This window comes from Carcharhinus amblyrhynchos, chromosome 6 (assembly GCF_965287045.1).
Source record: "Carcharhinus amblyrhynchos chromosome 6, sCarAmb.v2.hapA, whole genome shotgun sequence".
In the NCBI taxonomy this organism is placed as follows: domain Eukaryota; kingdom Metazoa; phylum Chordata; class Chondrichthyes; order Carcharhiniformes; family Carcharhinidae; genus Carcharhinus; species Carcharhinus amblyrhynchos.
The window spans coordinates 106,394,320-106,420,135 of NC_137329.1; the positions used below are offsets into that span (position 1 = coordinate 106,394,320).

Here is a 25,816-nt window from a genome sequence, read left to right on the forward strand (position 1 = left end):
ACTTTCTTTTTTCCTCCTGTCCTTTTATTCACCAGTTTTTTGTCCCATGTTCTGTTTGCATGGGTTGAAACCACTAATGAAATGATCAAGTCATTCGATGGATAAATGTGTTTGACGATTAACTTGTAACCTTACAGCTGAAGTTTACAACTATGGTAGTACTGTTATCTTTCACATCACCTGGGCTAGCATATCTAAGACCAGATCAATATGTCTGAATAAAAATATTAATTTTTTCATCAGTAGCAATTTACTCGTACACAAAGAAGACAGATATTGTAAATAATAATTTCAGTGTTGGGGAAGATTTCTTTTGTGTGCTTCATGGAATCAAATCCTTAAAGCATACCTTTCAAAAGAGCTCTGCATTAGAACCCTGGGATAAAATTCTTTGGGGGGTGGGCACTGAACATCGAGCAACAGACCAAATGCAACAGTGCTGAGGTAGGACAATGAAGGCTGGATTTAACCCATGCTGTTGGATAGCTAATTTAGGGCAGCATGGTGGCACAGTGGTTAGCATTGCTGCCTCACAGTGCCAGGGACCCAAGTTCAACCCTGTGCCCGGGTCACTGTCTGTGTGGAGTCTGCATGTTCTCCCCATGTTTGCATGGGTTTCCTCCGAGTGCTCCGGTTTCCTCCCACAGTCCAAATGGTGTGCTGGTTAGGTGCATTGGCCATGCTAAATTCTCCCTTCAGTGTAGGCGCTGGAGTGTTGTGACTAGGGGATTTTCATTGCAATGTTAACGTAAGCCTACTTGTGACAGTATTGCTGTGGGTTGGTGTTCAGTGGAGACCAGACACTCCCTACATGATTAATAGAAAATGGGCAATAGGAGGAGTGGAAGAGATTACAGAGTTATTCTGGATTGATTGTACTCATCTCGAAGCAGTGGTGAGGCTAGGTAGCCTTTAGCACTCCTAGGCCGAGATGCCATTTGTAGACCTGTCTGCTTTATTATGGTGTGTTCTTTCCTCAGGAAACCTGGACAATCAATGTTAAAACTTATGATTTTTTTTCACTCAGTATTACATTTATTATGGCAGTACTCGTAAGTGATGCATTTGCTGAAGTGCACTGTATGAAGAATGAGCCAAAACACATGAACCTTGTGGGTGTCACAACCTCTGACCTATAATCCTCCTGCGAGCAGCCCCCTCTCTTCCCCCCCTTCTCTCAGTCTCCGCCAGCAGCTTTCTTCCAAGAGAAATTCCCTTCCTCAGCAACAGTTCAGAGCCCATTACTATGAGCTGATGTTCTAATTGCTGTGTGTTGTGCAAGATCCAGTGATGTATTTTCCATAAATGCATAGAATCGCACAGTGCAGAAGCAGCCTTTTGGCCTATTGAGTCTGCACCGATATGCAAGAAACACCTAAACTCCCATCTGATCTCATTTACCTGTACTTGGCCCATAGCCCTGAATGTTATGATGTGCCAAGTGCTTATTGAGGTTTACAACATGGAAACAGGCCCTTCAGCCCATATTGCCCTTTTTTTAACCACCAAGCTAGTCCCAATTACCCACATTTGGTCCATGTCCCTCTATTCCAATCTACCCATGTAATTGTCTAAATACTTTCAAAAAGACAAAATTTTACCCGCTTCTACTACTAACTCTGGCAGCTTGTTCCAGACACTCACCACCCCTCTGGACACTTTTGTATCTCTCCACTCTCACCTTAAACCCATGTCCGCTAGTTTTAGACTCCCCTACCATTGGGAAAAGATGTTGATTATGGATCTAGCTGATCTATGTCCCTCATTATTTTATAGACCTCTATAAGATCATCCCAAAGCCTTCTATGCTCCAGGGGAAAAAAAATCCCAATCTATCCAGCCTGTCCTTATAGCTCAAATTATTAAGATCCAGAGCATCCTAGTAAATCTTTTCTGCAATTTTTTCTAGTTTAATAATATCCTTTCTATAATAGAGTGACCAGAACTGTACACAGTATTCCAAGTGTGGTCTTACTTTTAAAGGATGTGAGGCAACCCATCTCTATCATCCTGCCAGGCAGTGCATTCCAGACCATCACCACCCTCTGGATAAAGAAGGTTTTTCCCTTACATCTCCCCTAAACCTCCTGCCCCACACCATGAACCCTAGGTCCCCTTGTCGCTGACCCTTCAACTAAGGGGAACAGCTGCTCCCTACCCACTCTGATAGTGGTTTAAAAGATTACGAGGGACATAGTCAAAGTGATACATAGAATCGTGGAATCATAGGATCGTACAGTGCGGAAGGAGGTCATTTGGCCCATTGTGGCCGGCACCGACCACAAATCCCACCCACGCATTATCCCCATAATCCCATGCGTTTACCCTAACAAGTTCTCCTGACATTAAGGGACAATTTAGCATGGTTAATCCACCTAATCTGCACATCTTTGGACTGTGGGAGGAAACCCACTCAGACACGGGGAGGACGCACAAACTCCACACAGAAAATAATCCAAGCCGGGAATCGAACCCGGGTCCCTGGCACCGTGAGGCAGCAGTGCTAACTACTGTGCCACCGTGCTGCCCTTCTTAACAAAAAAGAACAACAAAATAAAGCAGCTCTAAGTACCAATACCTAACCTGCTGTAGAAATTTTAGTCAGTTTATTTGTTCCTTTGCCATCATATTCATGGAGAATGAGTCACAGATAAATATTATAGTATAAATGAGCATATAAAACAGGAAGCTGACTAAAAATAACCATTGTGAATTTGCTTCCCTCTGATGTAGGTTAATAGTTTATTCTTGTTCATCATCCTGGTGGTATTAATGAGGGCTGAACCCACTGAAATTGAGCAGCACCATGGAATAGCAAGCCAAGTTTTGTCAAAACCCACTGTAATACAAATGAACTGGTTAGAAAACCTAATACCAGAGCTATTCTAAATCAACACTCATAGCTGAGGTAGAAGCTGGTCTCGAAAAGGATTAATTAACAAGCGCTGCCAATTTAAAATTTTTAAAATCAACAATTTCTCAAATCAAATGGTTAGCATTGCTGCCCCACAGCAGCAGGGACCCAGGTTCAATTCCCAGCTTGGGTCACTGTCTGTGCGAAGTCTGTACGTTCTCCTTGTGTCTGAGTGCGTTTCCTCCGGGTGCGCCGGTTTCCTCCCAAATCCGAAGTACGTGCAGGTGAGGTGTATTGGCCATGCTAAATTCTCCGTCCATGTACCCAAACAGGTGCCAGCGTGTGGTGACTAGGGGATTTTCACAGTAACTTCATTGTAGTGTTAACGTAAGGCAACTTGTGACACTAATAGTAAACTTAAACTCAGCAGAAGCAGTTCACCAAAATGGTCAGAAGTGATTCTGGAGGAACTGTAAAGCAGAATTCCATACTCTGATTGGCAGACTGCGCTGGCTCACATATGAAATACTGCATGAGTGTCTATCCTTAACCAAGAACCCTTTTTTAAAATCAGCCAGCAACTGCTAGCATTAGTAAAGGTGCAGAGTATTAAAACTACAGCAAACCAGTTGCATGCTTTCATTGAAGAAGTCTTACTATTTGCAAACCTTTTAAAAGTCAAATAAAAAGTCAAACAAGAACATGATAACTTTTCCCATCATTTTGTTTTGCCTGCTTCTATATCTCTATTCCTTCCTACTTTTTCCCTTTTCTTCGTCCTCTGATTCTGGTTCTGTTAGTGCCAGCAACCTTCTAGTAACTCATCAGATTGGCTATTCTGTACGTAAATGTACTGAATGTTTAGGGGACGGTACAATAGCTGCCAACTCCCATATTGTCTGCACCCAAAATCCACTTTCTTAACAAGAGTTGTTCGTAATGATGGGGAGCAGAAACTATTGGTGATTTCATCCTATCCTCTTACCTAATCCAGCAACGCCAACCATAAATACTTTTGGCTTAAACATTAAGCTATACATGATGACCAGGCATGCAAAACTCATTCGACTAACTCTGAAGGAATGGAGTTTTTGACACTAATCCAGAACGCATCTACACTTCTTGGCATTTTGATTCCTGCAGCTGATTGAATTTTAAAAGGGTCGCTGATGGTGGGAATCTGTCTCAATCAATATAAAAATTGTAGAGGCCAAGGAGTGAAGTGGAGAATTGCATAGTAAAAGTTTACTGTTGATTTCAACCCCTCTACTTAAATTCTGAATGTTTTACCTGTACATTGCTTTGGTCTTTTTTGCCATCAAGGTGGCATTAACATCGAGATTATCATGTTTTAAAAAAATCCTGACAGACCAAAATGTAGGCAGTTTTAGTAAAATAGACTTGTCTCATCTGGTTTTTTAGCATTCCTACAATGGCTTGTCCAGTGAAAGGACTTTCACATGAAAGGTTTCAAAAATCTTTCAGTTCTTTGCATGTGAAGTGGCCGATTAGCATACATTCAGAATCCCATGTACCTTTCTAATTGTAGATCCTAAAAGCATAGATTAGTGCTTTTTAAAACTGCGGATTATCGATGGTCTTTATCCTTTCTACAATTACTCCAATTACCTCACGAAACAAAGAAACAATTGTCTTGGGCATATTAAAGAGAGTGGGATCGCAATGCCTTAAAACAAACCAGAATTTCAAAAGAATTAATCTGATGCTTGGTGTGCATGCATTTGGATCAACTTAACATATTCTGTACCGAGTAACTTTTGTGTTTGTGAACATACACAGCTGTTATTTTACATAATATATGTATTATTGGTTATGTTATTCTTGGACGTGGCCACAGTGCCGTGAAATCTCATTGGTATGGAATCCAGAAATATCTGCCATGGCATTCTTCTAAAGATAGATGTAATGTCATATGAAAGGAGGGGTATTTTGATTGCAATTGCACTAGTGGGGCAAATGATATAGTTACCAGTTTAGTGTAATAACTTTTAAGGGTAACTACAACATATTGTATTGGGATTTAATGTTGTTTGAATTAGATTTACTTAGAAAAAAATCGCATTATTGTAAATAATGCATCATAGCAATTCAGGAATGAAAGAAATTGAAGTGATGCACTAAGTGCAGAAACAAATGTGTTTCCCTCTATATAGTTAAAGTTATTTAGTTACTTCTCCACAAAGATCTCACCTCCTGCCCTGAAGTGAGTGATGGTCACAGAATAAAAGATACAGAAGGCACTGCTGCCTCACAGTGCCAGGGATCCAGGTTCAATCTCAGCCTTGGGTCACAGCCTGCGTCTGTGTGCATTTCCTCTGGTGCTCCAGCTTCCTCCCACAGTCCAAAGATGTGCGGATTAAGTTGATTGTCCACACTAAATTGCCCTTTAATGTTAGGGGAACTAGCAGGGTAAATGTGTGGGGCTACGGGGATAGGGTGTGGGTGGGACTGTGGTTGGTGCAGGCTTAATGGGCTGAATGGCCTCATTTTGGGATTCTGTGATTGATTCTATGATGAAACCGTTCAGTCCATCGTGTCTGCTTCGAGCAATCCGGTCAGTCCCACTCTTTGACTCTTTTACCTTTTATGCCTGGAAGTTTTTCTGCTTTGAGTATTTATCCAGTTCCTTTTAGAAAGTTACAGCTGGATCTGTTTCCACCACCCACTAGGCCGTGCATTCCGATTCATAATCACCCATCACACAAAAACAGTTTTCTTCATATTGCTTCTATCTTTTGCCAATCATCGCAAATCTACACCCTTTTTTTTAGTGACCCTTCAACTGTTGGAAATGGTTTCACTTCCTTTATTCCATCCAAGCCATTCATGATTTTAACAAATTTCCTCTCAATGACTTTTCAATCCATCCAGAGAACTAACCTCTCATATCAATCAGCCTTTCTAATCAATCAATCTGTGCCTTCTCCAAAACTCTAGCCTACCATACATCAATGCAGCAACATCTCCTGGCTTTTGCGCTGTATGCCTCCATTTGTATAGCCAAAGATCCCATATGTCTTATTAACTGCTATGGTAATCTGTCTTACCATCTTCAAGCATTTGTACAGCAACACCACTTCGTATTTCTTCATTCTTTTTCCAAGCATCATACTTCCCTGCATTGAATTTTATCTGCTCTGCGCCTGCCTATTTTGCCAGAATGTTCGTGTTCTCTTAATAGCTTCCTCACTGTTCATAATTGACAGTTTTTGAGTCATTTGCAAGCTTTGAAATTGTGCCCTGTACCAGTAGGCCAAAGGTATCCATTCTTATGAAAGCAGATATGATCTTAGAATCGAGCCTTTGGGAAACACCACTAAACACCTCATGCTTGTATACCATGACATTTCGCCATATCTCTTCCTTTCTCTCTTGTATCCATGCTGCCAATGTCCCTTTCATCCCATGAGCTTCAGTTTTTCAAACAAGCCTATTGTGCTACAGTTTATCAAACACCATTTAAAACTCCATTTACACAATGTCAACTGTGCCTCCCTCACCAACCCTCTCTTATCAAAAACAGTTTTCAAACCTACTTTGTTCATTACAACACCATGCTGGCTCCTCTTTATTTTGTCCATCCTAGTCCAAATGGTGCTGGTTTTCTCCCAGATTTTGCTTGTAAAAACTTGCCCAGCACCAGCAGCCTAGCCTGTAACTGCCAGCTTTATACGTCTCCCCTTGTCAATCAAGGAGATAATATAAAAGACACTACCTCACAAACTGCAGTTCTGTAGTCCTGAGGCACCCTCTTCTCATCTATGGATGGGCTGGAAGGTTGGGATGAACACCTCTGCAGTCGCCAGCCTTCCTGGCCTCACCACCTTTGTTGTCTTGACTTCCAGCTGGCAGTGCCATTGCGTTGTGCACCTTCCAGCAACACTCGCGCGGCCATTATTCATGTGCGGGCATTGACGATGCGTCTCAACATATTGTCCAGTGGCAGAAGGCATACCTGTGAAGACAATACTGTCGTCACTTTGCATCGACTAATGTGCTACAAGCAGGGCTAACTGGATTGTGATTGAGAAACCTGGCCAATTTTCCCACTCCCTAAACAAAAGATAGAGAAATACAGAGTATTACATTAATTAGCTTTCCAGAGTAGACCAACTCAACACTGTTTGGTGAGCAAGCCCGGGACCTTCCTGTCCTATTCCATTCTACAATTCATCAGTTGGCTGCATCTGTATTCTTTCTTGCTGCCAAATTAAAGAGGTGTGTGAAGGGAATATGAATCATAGAATCCCTAGAGTGCGGAAGGAGGCCATTTGGCCCATTGAGTCTCCAACAGAGCAACCCACTCAGATTCTATCCCTGTAGCCACACATATTTATCTCTGCCTACTTAATGAGCAATTTAGCATGGCCAATCCATCTAAAATGCACACACCTTTGGACTGCGGGAGGAAACTGGAGCAACCGGAGGAAACACATGATGACATGGGGAGAACGTGCAAACCCAAGGCTGGAATCAAACTGGGGTCTCTGGCGCTTTAAGGCAGCAGTGTAACCACTATGCCACATGCTGCTGACTAAAGGCAGATCAAACAGTCTTCATAAAAGTACAAGAACATGTCAAGCAAGAAATTTCCATTCTGTGATCACATTGGATTCTCAAGTAAACTTTTGCCATGCTGAAATATAAGCAATAGAAAGAGGAGTAGATTTGCCAACACCAGGCGATAAGCTCATTGCTGATCTTTTACTGCAATGCCACTCTCACACTCTAGCCCTCTAATCTACAGTGCAAAAACAAAGCACTTCAAGCAGGTTTTATAACTGGTTCGCAGGTAAATTTGGGAGATTATAAGAATTGAGAGTCAAAGAATGTTTTTCAAAAAAAAAATAACAGCTGTGTTCGTGTGGACTTGTGCTGTCTGTTGTGGAAAGAATGCTCAATTTTTCTCTTTGTTTCTCCAGCTGCTTTGGTGTCCACATCATTCTCTCCTACCTCCATGAGCGCATATAGCCTGAGTTCCCTGAATATGGGGACCCTACCTCGCAATCTGTATCCCACAAGCCCTCGAGGAACGCTGATGAGAAGAAAAATGAAAAAGAAGGACTACAAGAGCTCTTGTACGTGGCCCGTTCCACTGTAAAGATTGCTGATAATCATAGGTGAAAATACTGTGCAGAGAAAACGATCTCACTGTGTGGCCAGTGGAAGTTTCAACTTTTTATTAATTAGCCTAGTTTGTTTGAAATTATTTCTTATGGGTTGGTGTTGACTATTCAACCGGCTACTGTGAGTTTACCTGTGAGGCGTATCAGGAAGACAAATTTTTATTTTTCATTCTATAGTGGTTTTGGGCTAAACTTGGGAAAAGATTTACAGCCAATTGATTGTAAGCATCACTGGATGAGAAAAGAACATTCATAATGCCCACGACTGCATTTGACTGGCTAGCTTCAGCCCAGTAACAGTGTGTTTTCTGACACATCAGAAACAGGGAAAGAGGAGGACTGTAGAACAGTTTGTAGGATGTTGGTATCAATGGGTGCTATTCTGGGTGCTATTCTGGTTGGCAGTTGGTGACTAGTGGAGTGCTGCAGGGATCGGTGCTGGGGCCTCAACTGTTTACCATTCATATAGATGATCTGGAGGAGGGGGCTGAGTGTAGGGTGACAAAATTTGCTAATGACGCGAAGATGAGTGGAAAAGCAAATTGTGTGGAGGGTGTGGAAAGTCTACAGAGAGATCTGGATAGGCTGAGCGAGTGGGTGAGGACCTGGCAGATGGAGTATAATGTTAGCAAGTATGAGGTTATCCACTTTGGCAGAAATAATAGTAGGAGGGATTACAATTTAAAAGGCGAAAAGCTGCAGCATGCTACAGTGCAGAGGGACCTGGGGGTCCTTGTGCATGAGTCGCAAAAACCCAGTCTGCAGGTGCAGCAGGTGATCAAGAAAGCGAATGGAATGTTGGCCTTTATAGCGAGGGGGGTTGAATATAAAAGTAGGGAAGTCTTGCTGCAACTGTAGAGGGCACTGGTGAGGCCGCAGCTGGAGTACTGTGTGCAGTTTTGGTCGCTGCACTTGCGGAAGGATATATTGGCCTTGGAAGGAGTGCAGAGGAGGTTCACTAGGCTGATACTGGAGATGAGGGGGTTGGCCTATGAAGAGAGACTAAATAGACTGGGTCTGTACTCGTTGGAGTTTAGAAGGCTGAGGGGGGATCTTATAGAGACGTATAAGATAATGAAGGGGATGGATAGGGTAGAGGTAGAGAGATTCTTCCCGCTTAGAAAGGACAGCAGGACTAGAGGACACAGCCTCAAGGTAAGGGCGGGGGGGTGGGGGGGGGGGCAGTTTAGATCAGAGTTGAGGAGGAACTTCTTCACTCAAAGGGTGGTGAATCTCTGGAATTCTCTGCCCATTGAAGTGGTGGAGGCTACCTCGCTAAATATATTTAAGTCACGGGTAGATAGGTTTTTGGTAGACAAGGGAATTAAGGGTTATGGGGAGAAAGCGGGAAAGTGGAACTGATCCACTTCAGATCAGCCATGATCTTATTGAATGGCGGGGCAGGCTCGAAGGGCTAGATGGCCTACTCCTGCTCCTATTTCTTATGTTCTTATGTTGGAAAGGGGGATAAAGGGATTTGGCAAGTAATTGTGATTTGAACTGCTTACTCACTTGGAAGATAGACCCTGACACAGAGATAAAGGCAAAATACTGTGGATGCTGGAATCTGAAACAAAAACAGAAAATGCTGGAAAAATCCAGTCTATAGAATCCCTACAGTGCAGCAAGAGGCCCACTGAGTCTGCACCGACAGCAATCCCACCCAGGCCCTATACCCGTAACCCCATGTCTTTACCCTGCTGTAACCTCCTGACACTAAGGGATAATTTAACATGGCCAATCAACTTAACCCGTGCATCTCTGAAGTGCAGGAAGAAACCCACGTAGCTATGAGGAGAATGTACAAACTCTACCTAGGCACAATGTGGAGATGCCGGTGTTGGACTGGGGTCGGCACAGTAAGAAGTCTCACAACACCAAGCTAAAGTCCAACAGATTTATTTGGAATCACGAGCTTCTGGAACACTGCTCCTTCCTCAAGCTCATGAATCCAAATAAACTTATTGGACTTTAGCCTGGTGTTGTGAGACTTTTTGTGTCTATGTAGACAGTCGCCCAAGGCTGGAATTGAACCTGGGTCCGTGGCACTGCAAGGCAGCGCTGCTAACCACTGTGCCACTCACAAGTGTCTAATGAGAGCATCTGTGGAGAGAGAATAGAATCAATATAGCCCTAATTCAAAATGTTGGCTCTATTTGCTCTCCACAGATGCAGTCAGACCTGCTGAGATTTCCCAGCATTTTTCTATTTTTGTTTCAGATACTAACACAGGCTGGTTGGGGGATGAATGAATATCCTGTTTGTGTGGTGTTACTTGTACGCAGAAGTTCACACTTTGAATGCAGTTGCTAATATTCCAGTAATTAACATGTTACTTTTCAGTCGGTCACGTTGGTGGATGCAGTGCAGAATCAGCTGAGCTTGTGAATACGGCCCCTACCTTCATGGCACTGAGTGCAAGCTACATCAGCGGGAATCTGTTTTGCTTGGTGACCTGAAAGTGATGCCTTCTACTCTCCTCCTTTCACAGTGTCTTTAGCCTCCAGTACGGTGGGTCCCGCAGGCCAGATTGTCCACACCGAGACAGCAGAAATAGTTCTAACCAGTGACCCGATCGTAGGGTTTGGAATTCAGCTCCAGGGAGGTGTCTTTGCCACTGAGACCTTGTCTTCTCCACCACTGATTGCATATATTGAACCTGACAGCCCAGCAGAAAGGTAAGATCCTCCCACGTTCTGAGCTGCCACATTTTGTGCAAGCAGTCTTCTCTGCTTGAAAGGGTGTTCGATTTTGATGGTTGCAATTAATTATGGCCCATTACTGAGCAAAGTTATTTCATTAAGGAATGTTCTGTGCTTTACACCCAAGTGTTCTTAATTGATGGTAAGTAAAAAGCAGGATGTGCTGCTTCTATTTATTAGTATCGATTTCAGAGCTGGAAGTAATATCAACCAAAACAAACAGAAACAAACCAACAATAAATATTCACATGTTGACATTTTAAATCCTTTGTTCTTTACTCTGTTCTTTTACAGAAAAACTGACATTCTTTCATTTAATTCTCTGTCTGAACTTTACTCCACAATCCTTCTGCATTCTTAAAACAATTCATTTGATGCTTCACATCTCAGATATCCCATCTCTAGCAGGTCTCGTGGAGTCAAGTAAAAATAAGATTTCTGTTTTTTATTTATTAGCTGTGAGGAGAGGTTGGAGAAACTTGGTTTGTTCTCACTGGAACAACAGAGGTTGAGGGGCGACCTGATAGAAGTCAGCAAGATTGAGAGGCACGGACAAAGTGGATAGTCAGAAGCTTTTTCCCAGGGTGGAAGAGTCAATTACTGGGGGCATAGCTTTAAGATGCAAGGGGCAAGGTTAAAGGAGATGTACAGGGCAAGTTTTTTTACACAGAGGGTGGTGGGTGCCTGGAACTAGGCAGTGGAAGCAGATGTGAAAGTGACTTTTAAGGGGTGTCTTGACAATACATGAATAGGATGGGAATAGAGGAATATTGTTCCTGGAAGGGTAGGGAATTTTAGTTCAGTCGGACAGCATGGTCAGTGCAGGCTTGGAGGGCTGAAAGGCCTGTTCCTGTGCTCTAATTTTCTTTGTTCTTTAATATCATTAGTAGGCTTACATTAACACTGCAATGAAGTTACTGCGAAAATCCCCAAGTCACCACTCTCCGATGCCTGTTCAGGTACGCTGAGGGAGAATTTAGCATGGCCAGTGCACCTAACCAGCATGTCTTTCGGACTATGGGAGAAAACCAGACCACTTGGAGGAAACTCACGCAGACACGGGGAGGACGTGCAGACTCCATACAGGCAGTGACCCAAGACAGGAGTCAAACCCAGGTCCCTGGCACTGGGAGGCAGCAGTGCTAACCACTGTGCCACGGTGAAGTAGTCCTGAAATTAAAAAAAGGAGTGATTTTCTTTTGAAAATAAATGTACATGTCATCCTTTTATGTTGTCTGTGCTTTCAGCTTTACATCCAGGCTGACGGCAAGGCAAAGGAATGACTTGCTCTTTTATAAAAATATATTTATCTTGCTAAGAAAGTGAGCTGCAGTAAAATTCAGTGGGCTAGTTAAAAATAATGGCCAAGATAAACTCCAGCTTAGTCCATTTGGCCCCTCCTGACTAGCCCTGCTCCACAATTTAGTAAGATGGTGGCTGACCCTTGACCTCACCTCCATTTTCCTACCTGAATCTGTGTGTGTCCAAAACCCACTGAGCTCAGTTTTAAATATGGTAAATGAGGAGCCTCCATGGGCCCCTGGGGCAGAGAATTCCAAAATATTCACAACCATGGGTCTTTAGAATTTATACTTTCCTGCAGGTAGAAGGACACTTGGGGCTTAGTATTCTCCAGGAATGTTGCCTATGCCACTTGGAGGGGCAACACAATGGCTCAGTGGTTAGCACTGCTGCCTCATAGCGCCAGGGATCTATTCCCATCTTGGGTCACTGTGTGGAGTTTGCACATTCTCCCTGTGTCTGCGTGGGTTTTCTCCCAGTGCTTCTGTTTCCTCCCACAGTCCAAAGATTTGTGGGTTAAGTTGACCATGATAAATTGCGTTAGGGTCAGAGGGATTAGCAGGTTAAATACGTAGGGTTATGGGGATAGAGTTATTGTCGGTGCAGGCTCAATGGGCCAAATGGCCTCCTCCTGTATTGTAGGAATTCTATGATTCAATGTATCAAACAGATTAGTCATGGTTGTACTTTTTTTCCCCACACAAAATACCTTACCTGGGTTTTCCAGTATTTAAAAACATCACTTATGAGATGTGGACATCATTGGCTGGGCCAATTATATTGCCCTTGAACTGAGTGTCTAGATAGGCCATTTCAGAGGGCATTCATGAGTCAACCACATTGCTATGAATCTGGAGTCACGTGTGCGTCAACCAAGGTAATGACAGCAGATTTCTGTCCCCAAAGGGCATTAATGAACCAGATGGATTTTTATGGCGGTTGTTTCATGGTCATCACTAGACTTCTAATTACAGACTTTTATTGAATTAAAATTTCACCATGTTGGGATTCGAATCAGGTTCCCCAGAGCATTATTCTGGGTCTCTGGATTACCGCCTCCCCTGGCTGAGCTGAGGACACCTGCTTTAATGAAGTTGACAGATTTTGCATGTTGTGTATTGCACCAAACAAGATTAACTCGTGTTTAACTGCTGGTAACAATTGCAGAACTAACTTTACTTGCTCCTCCTCAACGGAATAAAGAGGCAACTTTTTGATTTGTTTTGATTGATTTACTATTGTCTCACACATTAGTATACAGTGAAAAGCATTGTTTCTCGAGCACTGTACAGACAAGTATACCATTCATAGAGAAGGAAAGATTAACCATGAGATTCTCCAGCCTCCCAGCTGTGGGTTTCCCGCCAACGGAAGGTGGTGCAGGATTCTCTTGTCCCACCACTATCGATGTGAATTCCCATTGACATCACCCTACGCCGGCAGGAAATCCACGGCGGCGATGCACTGCCGGCGGGACTGGAGAATCCCACCGGTGTGAATTGCTGGAGAATTCCGGCCTACCTCTTTGAAGGCCAACAATCATGATATTGAATTTTACACAAGCGTATGCCAGATGTTTTAAATTGTGTTAGCGAATTAACTACTAATTATGATCATATAGCCAAGATGTGCTTTCAGTATTATTCAGCAATTGTTTTCTTTTTAAACCTGCCTATGTACAGCTTTGCAGACAGTTGGGTGCCAGCCAGATAATACATTACAATTGGAGATTGTAATCAGAGATCCATTTGGACTCAAACATTTGTACCGAAAGCTATTTAAATTGATAGCGTTTGCAGACATTTTTAAGGTTGCTTATTTTTTCTTATCCTCAACACTTACCCACAGCAGTGAATTTATTTCAAACCCTTATTACCTTTTAATCATTCTCCATCTTTCACAATCCTCAGAGTCTTCACCTTGAGGCCAAACCAATACATCAAAGAATTGGAAACTACAATTGGGCTACATCAGTGTCTGTCACATCTTCCCCAAATAGGAGGAGAACATTTTGTGACTGTGTGTGCTGCTGATGCTGTGCATGCACTGTTGTATACTGATGAAAGGTCGGGTTAATGGTGACCAAAGTTATAGAGGACAGTGTGCAGTAGGGAGTGTGCGCAGTCATCAATGTTCCTTTTAATGGCAGCACAGTGATTAGCACTGCTGCCTCACAGCACCACAGACCCGGGCTCAATTCCGGGCCTGGGTGACTGTGCAGAGTCTGCATGTTCTCTCCATGGTATCTGCTTGGGTCACTGTCTGTGTGCAGTCTGCATGTTCTCCCCGTGTCTGCGTGTGTTTCCTCTGGGTGTGCCTGTTTACCCCCACAGTCTGAAAGACGTGCTGGTTAGGTGCATTGGCCATGCTAAATTCTCCTTCAGTGTACCCAAATAGGGGTCGGAGTGTAGCGACTAGGGGATTTTCACAGTAACTTCATTGCAGTGCTAATGTGAGCCTACTTGTGACACTAATGAATAAACTTCAAGCTTTTTGTCTGCTGGGGTCTCTTTGAACTGCTCTGGTGTCCTCCCATTCCCCCATGGTGTGCAGGTTAGGCTGATTGGCGAAGCTAAATTACCCCTTAGTGTCAGGGGGATTAGCAGGGTAAAAAGGTGGATTTACGGAGATAGGGCCTGGGTGGGATTGTTGTCGGTTCAGGCTTGATGGGCCGGATGGCCTATTTCTGCACGGTAGAGATTCTATGATTCCTGTCAGCGGGAACAGAAAATAATGTGGATTTCTATTCTGGACTGACAGCGATAGATTTTGGAAACTCCTTTTACAGGGTTTAGAAGGGAAGGATTTGGCAGCTGAAGTCTTTTCCTTGTGGGAAATTTTACCAAAGTCATTGGTGAATGTTTCAAACTGTGACAGTAGTGTGCCTTTAAGAGATATTTTTTAAATTGTATTGTCTGGAACCCACAGCCTTAGCTGCCGACCTGTCTACAAGGAGTCCATTTATTACCGGTCAGGTAACAGAACTGCTTTCATTTTCACTTCTGAGCCACAAGTTTTAGTCTTAGAAGGGACATCAAGCTCTCTCTCTCTTCCCACCCGGTTTTGGAAAATTCTGCTGGTTAACTGAAAGCTTTCCTGGAGTAGAGAATCTGCTGTTGGTGTCTTGATCAGAGTCTCTCCCTGATGTTCTGGGAAGCTGTTCTGACTACAGACTGTTCTGAGTGTATCAGGAGAACTGCACTGTTCATCCAAAGGACTCAGTTTCAGTATCACGTGAGCATTAGTCTTTGATTTGATTTATCATTGTCACTTGTATTGGGATACAGTGAAAAGTATTGTTTCTTGCATGCTATACAGACAAAGCATACCATTCATAGAGAAGGAAAGGAGAGAGTGCAGAATGTTAGAAGCATAGAACAAGAGTAAAAGATAGAATTAGAAGGTATGCTGGGCACAGCTTGCAAGAAGTTGCTTCACTCCGGTGCCATCTTGGAGAAAGGTTGTAAGTTGTTGTGTTAAACCAGTGAAAAGGTTTTTTTTGTCTAAAGGAAGTTTTAATTTGATTGGAACAGCTTGGATATATTTGTTAAGGGTTATACATTATTGTGGTTGTTTTGTTTTTGTTTGTAATTGATAAAAGTTATTGCTAATTTTCTTTCCATACATGACTGTTCTTAATTAAACTTTGTCTGAGAAAAGCTCCCCAGTGGGTTATTTGAATCATACCTGAGGTGAAACATACGCGTTTCCATAGAACACTACAGGACAGAAACAGGCCTTTTGGCCCTTCTTGGCTGTGCCAAACCATTTTTCTGCCTAGTCCCACTGACCTGCACCTGGGCCATATCCCTCTACACCCCTCTCATCCATGTACCTGTCCAAGTTTTTCTTAAATGTTAAAAGTGAGCCCGCATTTACCACTTCATCTGGCAGCTCATTCCACACTCCCACCACTCTCTGGGTGAAGAAGCCCCACCCCCCCAATATTTCTTTTGAACTTTTCCCCCTTCATCCTTAATTCAAAGGGGCCAAATTTCCTAGACAAATTTAAGGTGCAAAATTTATGATCCAAATAGGCTCCATAAAACACTTCGGAGTTTCTGACCCGAACCATAAAAAAACCTCTGACTTGCTATCTCAGTCATGTAAGTAGATTGTACGTTGCTGTGAGCATATTTCGTCCTCTAGTACACAGCAACCAACAATCCACTTATGTTACGGGGATAGTGAAAGAAAGTTTACAAAGACTCGGAAATGTGCCTGCAGTGAAATATTCAACAAGGAAAAGATTGTAGTTTCCCATTTGCAAACCATACAATCACGGCTGATTTATGTTGGCTTCAATTCCTTTTCTGTACGATTTACCCATAGGCCTCTATTCCTTGATCTATCAAATTTTTTTTCACCTCTACTTTAAGTACTTCTACTGATACAGCTTCCACCACTCTATAGGGCAGAGAATTCCACTGCAGGAGGAAAGTTCTGTGCCTCTTAGTGTTAAATGATCGGTAGAGTGAGTAGAGCTGGGGAAGCTCAGTCACCTTGCTTGTGAAAGTTAGCCTGTAGAGACATGGGAAGAGAAGCTGTTGTGGGAGAGGTTCTGGCTGCGGACAAGTAAGTAAAACTGGGATTGAGTGAGGGAAACCTCATTGGAATGGGTGACAGTGAAAACAAATTAGAGAAAGGATGAATTAAGATCCTTAATGAAAAAAATGATTCTTGGATGAAAACAAATTAAGAAAGGTAGACTACCTCAAAAGCTACAGGGAATTCAAAGCCAGATGTGCACCGTTGGTACTGTCAAAGAACAAAGAAAATTACAGCATAGGAACAGGCCCTTCAGCCCTCCAAGCCTGCACCGAACATGCTGATAATGTGAGCTAAAACCCTCTATCCTTACGGAGACCATGTCCCTCTATTTCAATCCTATTCGTGTATTTGGCCATACTTCCCTTAAAAATTACTGTTGTATCTGCTTCCACCACCTGCCGTGACAGCGATCCAGGCACCCACCACCCTGTGTAAAAAAGACTTGCCTCATACATCTCCTTTAAACCTGTGCCCCCTAGTAATTGACTCTTCCACCCTAGGAGAAAGCTTCTGATTATCCACTCTGTCCGTGCCTCTCATAATTTTGTAGACTTCTATCAGGTCACTGAGGATGTCATTGCAACTTGATCTAGGAGCTGTTTTAGTGCAGTCATAGTGGCGGCACCCGGAATGGAGAGATTCAGAATCAGTCTTGCAGGAAAGATGGACAATGGAGGCAATACCATTTTCAGAGGGAAAGGACAATGGAGATACAGTGGTAATTTGCAAGGATTGAGAGTTGTGTGCGGAAGGGGTCGAAAACGTGGAAGGGACAGTGTCCAAGGAGAGCGAAGTTTTTAAATCACTTCAGGCAGTATAGGGACCAGGAAAGGAAGTTGGGTGAGAGTGGGTGAATGAAGTGCAAAGTTCATGAAGGTACTCTCAATCACTTCACCCCACCTGTAATATTGTGTTCCATTCTAGGTATCACATTTCAAGAAGGATATGGAGAGGGCGGTGAAATTTACATTCAGTAGATTTTTTTTTTGAAAATTGGGAATTGAAAGCTAACCTCAGTAATGGTGACCACGAAACTTCCAAGGATCGTCATAAAAATTCATTTAGTTTGCAAGTGCCCTTTATGGAAGGAAATCTGCCATCCTGATCTGGTGTGGCCTACATGTGACTCCAGGTCCACAGGAGTGTGATTGGCTCTTTAGATGCCCTCTGAAGTGGCCTGGCTAGCTGCTGTGGGCAAGGGCAATTAGGGATGGGCAATAAATGTTGGCCTGGCCAGTGACACCTCCACCCCATGCAAGAGCAGAGAGAAAAATAATTGGGTGATGGATATAGATGTAACAGTAGCCTTCAGGGTGGATAATGAGATGAAAACACCAGTCGGTACTTTCAAGGTAACTGAAGGATTTTCACATCAGTCATAAGACACGGATGATGACATCTTAATGTTTGTAACCATTCAAAATATATAAAATGCTGCCCTTAAGCCCATGATTGAAAGCTATAATATTTTGTTTTGTCAGGAACTGTGGAATAATTGTTTTTTATTTGCACCCTCTGGAACACCAGATTGATGTGAAATAATATTCATATTCCTTTTGATTTCAGTGAAACGCCTCTCAGTTTAGCCTATTAGAATAATATCCACAGACGACCTGCAGGGAACATTTCTCTGCTTGCTACGTGCGCGAACACTGAGAATGTCCGCACGCAGATTTCCTCTGGTTGATACTTGTAATGAATTGTTCACAAGTTTTATTTTAAATCTATCCTTTGGTGGAAATATTATTGGAAAAAATCTTCTTGGATGCCAGAGCAATTCCCTTCTATTTCTCATTAAGTTCACTGTCTTGTGTCAGCATTGCTACTCAGTATACAGAGTCTAGACCTTGAATATATGAATGAATATATATTGTGATGTAGGGGTATCAAATTTATGAATGTCAAATATGTGACTCGGGCAGCACGATAGCACAGTGGTTAGCACTGCTGCTTCACAGCGCTAGGGACCCAGGTTTGATTCCTGGCTCGGGTCACTGTCGGTGTGGAGTTTGCATGTTCTCCCTGTGTCTGCATGGGTTTCCTCCGAGTGCTCTGGTTTCCTCCGACAGTCCAAAGATGTGTGGGTTAGGTTGATTGGCCATGATAAATTGTCCCTTACGTCACAGGAATTAGCAGGGTAAATAGAAAGATTTACAGGGATAGGGTTTGTTGTCGGTGCAGACTCGATGGGCCAAATGGCGGCCTCCTGCCCTGTAGGGGTTCTGACTTATTTTGCGAGATGTTTTCCTGCCTAATTTCAAGTCAAGTTGTGCTTGTTATGAAAAGAAATGATTTTATAATTCTTTACGTTCCCCGAAAAAAATATTCGGGGATAGGAATTTGTTTGCCTCCCTGAGCTATATAAACTGGACCCAAGGCACGATCCCTACATTGAAATACGTAGGCCCAAGGCCAGATTAATATTGTGCCTTTTATCTTAGTAATCCTAGCGAGCTGCATGGTCAGGCAGCTTCCTATCAAATTAAGTATGGAGTTGGGGGCCGCTGCTAAGCTTGACGGTGGCCTTTTCATAGATCATGAGAACAAGAACATAAGAACTAGGAGCAGGATAGGCCATCTGGCCCCTCGAACCGGTTCTTCCATTCATTGAGATCATGACTGATCTTTTCGTGGATTCAGCTCCACTTAACCCGCCCGCTCACCATAACCCTTAATTCCTTTACTCTCGAAAAATTTATCTATCGTGGGAGATTAGGTCAGGGGGGTGAAGCAGGGGCCTGTGGAGGCAGGCCACTGCACCCTATGGCTCCACATGAGACTATAGGTTTGGCTGCTGGTTCAGCTACAGTACACCTGGAAAGTTACTTTGTGCGTGGTGTGAGCTCCGCTTTTGTTTTATCCCGTTAGGATCCCTAAAGCAGATAATTGTCCCTCTATCTCTGTTAGCATACTCAAAGGACTCAGTGCCTGTTTTATGCTTATGCCACAGATACCGTCAGAGCCCCCAAACCAGTATGGCGCCAACAGGGTTTAAACCCCATTTTGAGCAGAGATGATTAACCTGAAGAAAGATGCAGCAGTTTCATTCCCTCAAACAACGCCCCCCACACCGCCCGCCACCTCCCCCCCCCACCCCAGCTGACAGATAAATTTCTAAGTCTAACTCTGTCATGGTTTCAGCTGCTTTGCTGGATTTCTTTTGCTCAAGATAGCAGCTTGAGAGCTCGTGTGTTACTGCTGTTCGACAGATTTATGCCTCGCGCAAAGTATTGGGCGCAAGTTCATTTATAGAAAGTAACAGGTGGCAAGGATCCTTACCCGGCGTCCAAACGTCACACACTTTTAAGCTCTGTCTCTCTCGCTTCCCGCAGCGTGTGTGACAGATGGTGTTTTTGTCCCTGTGTCTGGCAGGTGTGGAATGCTGCAGGTTGGAGACCGAATTCTGACAATCAATGGAATTCTGACTGAAGAAAGCACCCTGGAAGAAACCAACCAGCTCCTCCGTGATTGTGCAGTCACCAGCAAAGTCACCCTGGAGGTGGAGTTTGATGTTGCAGGTACACTTGGGGAAGTGGGCAGTGTTTGCGTTTAGGCATTATTGAGGAACGTATGCTGTCCTCTTCCTGGGAAAAATATATCCACTTTTGAAAGGGATAGTTTTCATTCTGCAGAAATAAACTGTTTCAAAGCAATACTTTTGTCTTAAAATAATTTTGATTTTAACCTGATTGACTCCATATCAATGTCATTGATGATGTGCACTTGTAACGTGACAAGAAATCAGCTTCACTTGGAAGTCCTTGGGCAGAATTCTCTGGTCGTTCACGCCGACAGGATTTTCTGGTCCTGCTGCAGTGAACGGAGACTTGGCTGAGCGCCAGATTCTCTGTCCTCACTTGCAGCGGCAGCCGGTTGCAGATGGCTGGAAAATTCCAGCCCTTATTTATATATAAGAAATTCACGCTCAGAATTATGATTATAGTGAATAAAATTTATTTATTGGTTTCACAAGTAGGCTTACATTAACACTGCAATGTGAAAAGCCCCTAGTTGCCACACTCCGGTGCCTGTTTGGGTACACTGAGGGAGAATTTAGCACCTAACCAGCACGTTTTTCAGACTGTGGAAGGAAACCGGAGCACCCGGAGGAAACCCACGCAGACACAGGGAGAATGTGCAGACACCGCACAGACTGTGGCCCAAGCTGGGAATCAAACACAAGTCCCTGCCACTGTGAGACAGCAGTGCTAACCACGATGCCAGCATTATGATACAATTTACTGTGCTCTCATCCAAAAGCAAAGTTTAAATAAAAATGTGACTTTGTCTGCTTGGTTTGCCCAATCTGTGTCTCAGAATAGTGGAACATTGCAGCATAGAAACAAGCCATACAATCCATTCTATTACCATTTGTTTTCTCTGTAAAATGACTTGACTACATCAAAATATCCCTTGGGAAATGATAATTTTGGATTTTTGAAAAGAAATTTCAAACAGGTAATCTTAACAATTTATACCTAATAAAGGGCAAAAATGGATCATTTGAAATAAAATCAATATTGGACATAAATAATGAATTATGTTAAACAAATAAAAAAGTTGTAGTGTACAGTGTGAGTGCATGACAAATTCACTTCACAGGTGAGATTTGTTTTCAACACTTGTGATGTTTCCCTTGTGCAGAATCAGTTGTACCAAGCAGTGGCACATTTCACGTGAAGCTACCAAAGAGGAGTGGTGTGGAACTCGGCATCACTATCAGCTGTGAGTACTTGTGTGAACCATGCTATTGCAATGTAACTTCGTGTAGATTCGATGTAATTTACACTGTACCATTAATACACTAGAATTGCTCATAAACCATGATGAGGCATGCAATCCTGATGGTTGTACAAAATTATATTTGCAGCAACAAACATATGACTGATCATACGGTTAGCTGAAAGCTGATCTCGTGCAAGCTTGGCATCTGACCTCAGTGACCCTGGGGCTAGGACTGCTGTGTCTGATCACTGTGATGTGACCCTGCAGGAAAGCATGTGGTTGTCCCGACATTGGTTGAAATGGTGCCAGTTGAGTTATGATGGCACCTGGCATTAAACAGCTTGCCCACATTTACTGGGCAAAGACTTCCTCTGCGCGCATGCAGCAGAATTGGACATGGACTCTTGATAAGCATTTTATGATTTTTGCCAAGTATAGCACACCAAGAAAATCATGCCCCAATTCTTAGGTTAGGACCCCATGCACCCAGGACATCATCTCTTTGATTTGACTTGATATATTATTGTCACATGTATTAACACAGTGAAAAGTATACAAAACATACTGTCGTAGAGAAGAAAATGAGAGAGTGGAGAATGTAGTGTTACAGTCATAGCTAGGGTGTAGAGAAAGATCAACTTAATGCAAGGTAAGTCCATTCAAAATTCTGACAACAGCAGGGAAGAAGCTGTTCTTGAATCGGTTGGTACGTGATTTCAGACTTCTGTATCTTTTTCCTGAAGGAAGAAGGTGGAAGAGAGAATGTCCGGGGTGCGTGGGGTCCTTAATTATGCTGGCTGCTTTGCCGAGGCAGTGGGAAGTATAGACAGAATCAATGGATGGAGGTTGGTTTGCGTGATGGATTGGGCTACATTCATGACCTTTTGTAGTTCCTTACAGTCTTGGGCATCTTCCACTTTCTCCTGTTTGAAAAAAAGATACAAATGTCTGAAATCACGTACCAACTGACTCAACCATGGGCAGCATGGTGGCACAGTGGTTAGCACTGCTGCCACACAGCTCCGGGAATCCGGTTCAGTTCTGGCCTTGGACCCCTGTAGGTGTGGAGTTTGCACTTTCTCCCTGTGTCTGTATGGGTCTGCTCCCACAGTCTAAAAATGTGTGGGTTGGGTCATGTTAAATTGCCCCTTAATGTCGGGGAGACTAGCAGGATAAATATGTGGGGTTGTGGAGATGGAGCCTGAGTGGGATTGTTATCAGTGCAGGCTTGATGGGCTGAATGACCTCTTTCTGCACTGTAGGATTCGAGGAACAGCTTCTTCCCTGCTTCCATCAGACTTTTGAATGGATCTACCTTTATACTGAGTTGATCTTTCTCTACACCCTAGTTGTGACTGTAACATTACATTCTGCACCCTCTCCTTCACCCCTATGTACTCTATGAACGGTATGTTTTATCTGTATAGCATGGAAGAAACAATACTTTTCACTGCATCCCAATGCATGTGATAATAATAAACCAGATCAGGTTCACATAGTGACACTGTGATCTCCCAGAATATTTGTGTGTGTCTTGGGTGCAAGATAAACCATCTTAGGGAAGTTAAGATAAGGAATGGGTGTTTGAAGAAGACATTGAGTGTCTAAGCTGTAATGCGCTGCTTCATCCTTTCGGTCTGCTGTTTGGGGTTGGTTGTATTACATTCTCTGCTGATTGTTTCCACTGATTTTCATTTCTTTGTGATGGCTGACTGAATCAAGAGTTCAATTATCACTGCGACACAACACAGAGTAATTGAAATGATCATTGTTTACTGGAGGATGCTCTGCTAACTTTGAATCAGCTTTCGTGACAGTAAAGAAAACTAATAAAAACATGAACCACAGAACTGGTGAATGAATATACGTAGAAAACATATTTACATAAAATATTTGTATTTATGACAATTTTACTGCAATGAATCCAATGAAGTGTAATTTTTCATGAGCTCTACTTCATAAGCGGGCATATTTCAGTGAAATTGCACAAAGATCCATTTTATAATTGTTTGGGATGGCATTTCTGTTTATTGCGGCAGGAATGAGAGGCAATTCAGGTCCTTATTGTGGATTAGATTTTGCTGTCAGACCACTCGATTTAAACGACTTTCATAGATGTCACTTCTGTAATTGGGGTGTCAGAACAGCAGCATTTATGCTGTTGAATCCACGTTTACATTGCTTCCAGTGAATCACTTGTAGAATCATAGAATGGTTACAGCACAGAGGGAGGCCGTTCAGCCCATTGTGTCTGAGCCTGCTCCCTCTGAGGACAATCCACTCAGAAACATTCCCCACCTTTTCCCTGTCGCCCTACAAGTCTTTCCTGTTCAGATAATCATCCAATTCTCTTTTGAAATCTATGTTTGAGGCAGTGCCTTCGAAATCCCCACTGTGTGAAAAAAGATTCACCCATGTCGCCTTTGCTTAGAGTCATGGAGTCATAAAAGTTTACAGTGTGGAAACAGGCCCTTCAGCCCAATTTGTCATGCTGCCCTTTTTCTTAAAACCACCAGTCGTGGTGTCATCTACTTGCTTCTTTTGGTAATCACCTTAAACCTGTATCTTCCAGTCCTTGATCCTTCTCCCAGTGGGAATGGCTTCTCCTGGTCTACTCTTGGAATACTATATACAGTTCTGGTCACCCTATTAAAGAAAGGATATTATTAAACTTGAAAGCGTGCAGAAAAGATTTACTAGGATGCTACCAGGGCTTGATGGTTTGAGTTATAAGGAGAGGATGGATAGACTGGGACACTTTTTTCCCTGGAGCACATAAGGCTTAGGGGTGATCTTATAGAGATCTATAAAATAATGAGGGGCATAGATTAGCTTGATAGTCAATATCTTTTCCCAAAGTTAGGGGCGTCTAAAACTAGAGGGCATAGGTTCAAGGTGAGAGAGGAGAGATACAAAAGAGTCCATAGGGTTAATTTTTTCAGACGGAGGATGGTGAGTGTCTGGAACAAGCTGCCAGAGGTAGTAGTACAGACGGGTACAATTTTGTCCTTCAAAAAGCATTAAGACAGTTACCCATCTTACCCGTGTATAGAGGGCTATGGGTCAAACGTGGGCATTTGGGCCTAGCTTAGTAATTTTAAAAAAAGGGCAGCATGGATAAGTTGGACTGAAGGGTCTGTTTCCATTCCATAAACCTCTATGACTATAAGAACATAAGAACATAAGAAATAGGAGCAGGAGTAGGCCATCTAGCCCTTCGAGCCTGCCCCGCCATTCAATAAGATCATGGCTGATCTGTTGTGGCTCAGTTCCACTTCCCCGCCCTCTCCCCATAACCCTTAATCCCCTCTCTTATCAAGAACCCATCAACCCGCTTCTTAAAAATATTTAGCGAGGCAGCCTCCACCACTTCAACGGGCAGAGAATTCCAGAGATTCACCACCCTTTGAGTGAAGAAGTTCCTCCTCAACTCCGTTCTAAACCGCCTCCCCTTTATCTTGAGGCTGTGCCCCCTAGTCCTACTGTCTTTTTTGAGCGGGAAGAGTCTCTCCACCTCTATCCTATCCATCCCATTCATCATCTTATACGTCTCAATGAGATCTCCCCTCATTCTTCTAAACTCTAGCGAGTACAAGCCTAGTTTATTCAGCCTCTCCTCATAGCTCAATCCCCTCAACTCCGGTATCAGCCTAGTAAACCTCCTCTGCACTCCCTCCAGGGCCAAAATATCCTTGCGCAGGTGCGGCGCCCAAAACTGCACACAGTACTCCAGCTGCGGCCTCACCAATGCCCTATACAGCTGCAGCAAGACCTCCCTACTTTTATATTCAATCCCCCTCGCTATGAAGGCCAGCATCCCATTCGCCTTCCTGACCACCTGCTGCACCTGCAAGCTGGGTTTTTGCGACTCATGCACAAGGACCCCGAGGTCCCTCTGCACCGTCGCCTGCTGCAGTTTTTCGCCACGTAAGTAATAGTCCTTCCTACCATTCTTCCTACCAAAGTGGACCACCTCACACTTGCCAACATTAAATTCCATTTGCCATTTCCTGGCCCATTCGCCCAGCCTATCTAGATCATGGTATCCAGATCATGGTATCTAGATCATGGTATCCAGGCACCTCTATCAAATCTCTCCTCAGGAGAACAGTCCCAGTTTTCGAATCTGTTTACATGGCTGAAATTCCTCAGTTCTGGAAATATTCTAGTGAACATTATTTGTAATACATTTTCATCTTTCTAAACCATGGTACCCCAGTCTGGATGCTGTACAGTAAGTCTTCACCGAAAGTCATGCTTGTATTGTGGAAAACTGCAACTTGTAAGAGAAACATAGGAACTAATGTATAAGTGTAGCTAAGTTCTTGCGGACCTTCCTCATCAGAAAAAAAATTAAAATATCATATCCTCTAAACTGGAATAGTTTACTTGCTGAATACCTACATTGGTAAATGAAATAACTTTAATAGGAAATAAGCTTAAAAATATAAAAGAAAAATGTAACTTTTCCCTTATGATTGAAGCAGCAAGATCCCAAAAGTTGTCACCTTATTTTGAATGAGGACTAACATAAC

The 25,816-nt window shown here is 43.1% G+C and overlaps 1 protein-coding gene across 3 annotated transcripts in view; it reads left to right on the forward strand.

The window, feature by feature from the left end:
• grip1 (glutamate receptor interacting protein 1) overlaps positions 1-25,816 on the forward strand; it is a 259,690-nt gene that overhangs the window by 182,287 nt on the left and 51,587 nt on the right. For all 3 annotated transcript variants that reach the window (XM_080191139.1, XM_080191140.1, XM_080191141.1), the window contains 4 exons: positions 7,798-7,953; positions 10,493-10,679; positions 19,929-20,074; positions 21,201-21,281. In XM_080191139.1, the coding sequence (XP_080047265.1) occupies positions 7,798-7,953; positions 10,493-10,679; positions 19,929-20,074; positions 21,201-21,281 (570 nt within the window). The remainder of the gene's footprint in view (positions 1-7,797; positions 7,954-10,492; positions 10,680-19,928; positions 20,075-21,200; positions 21,282-25,816) is intronic.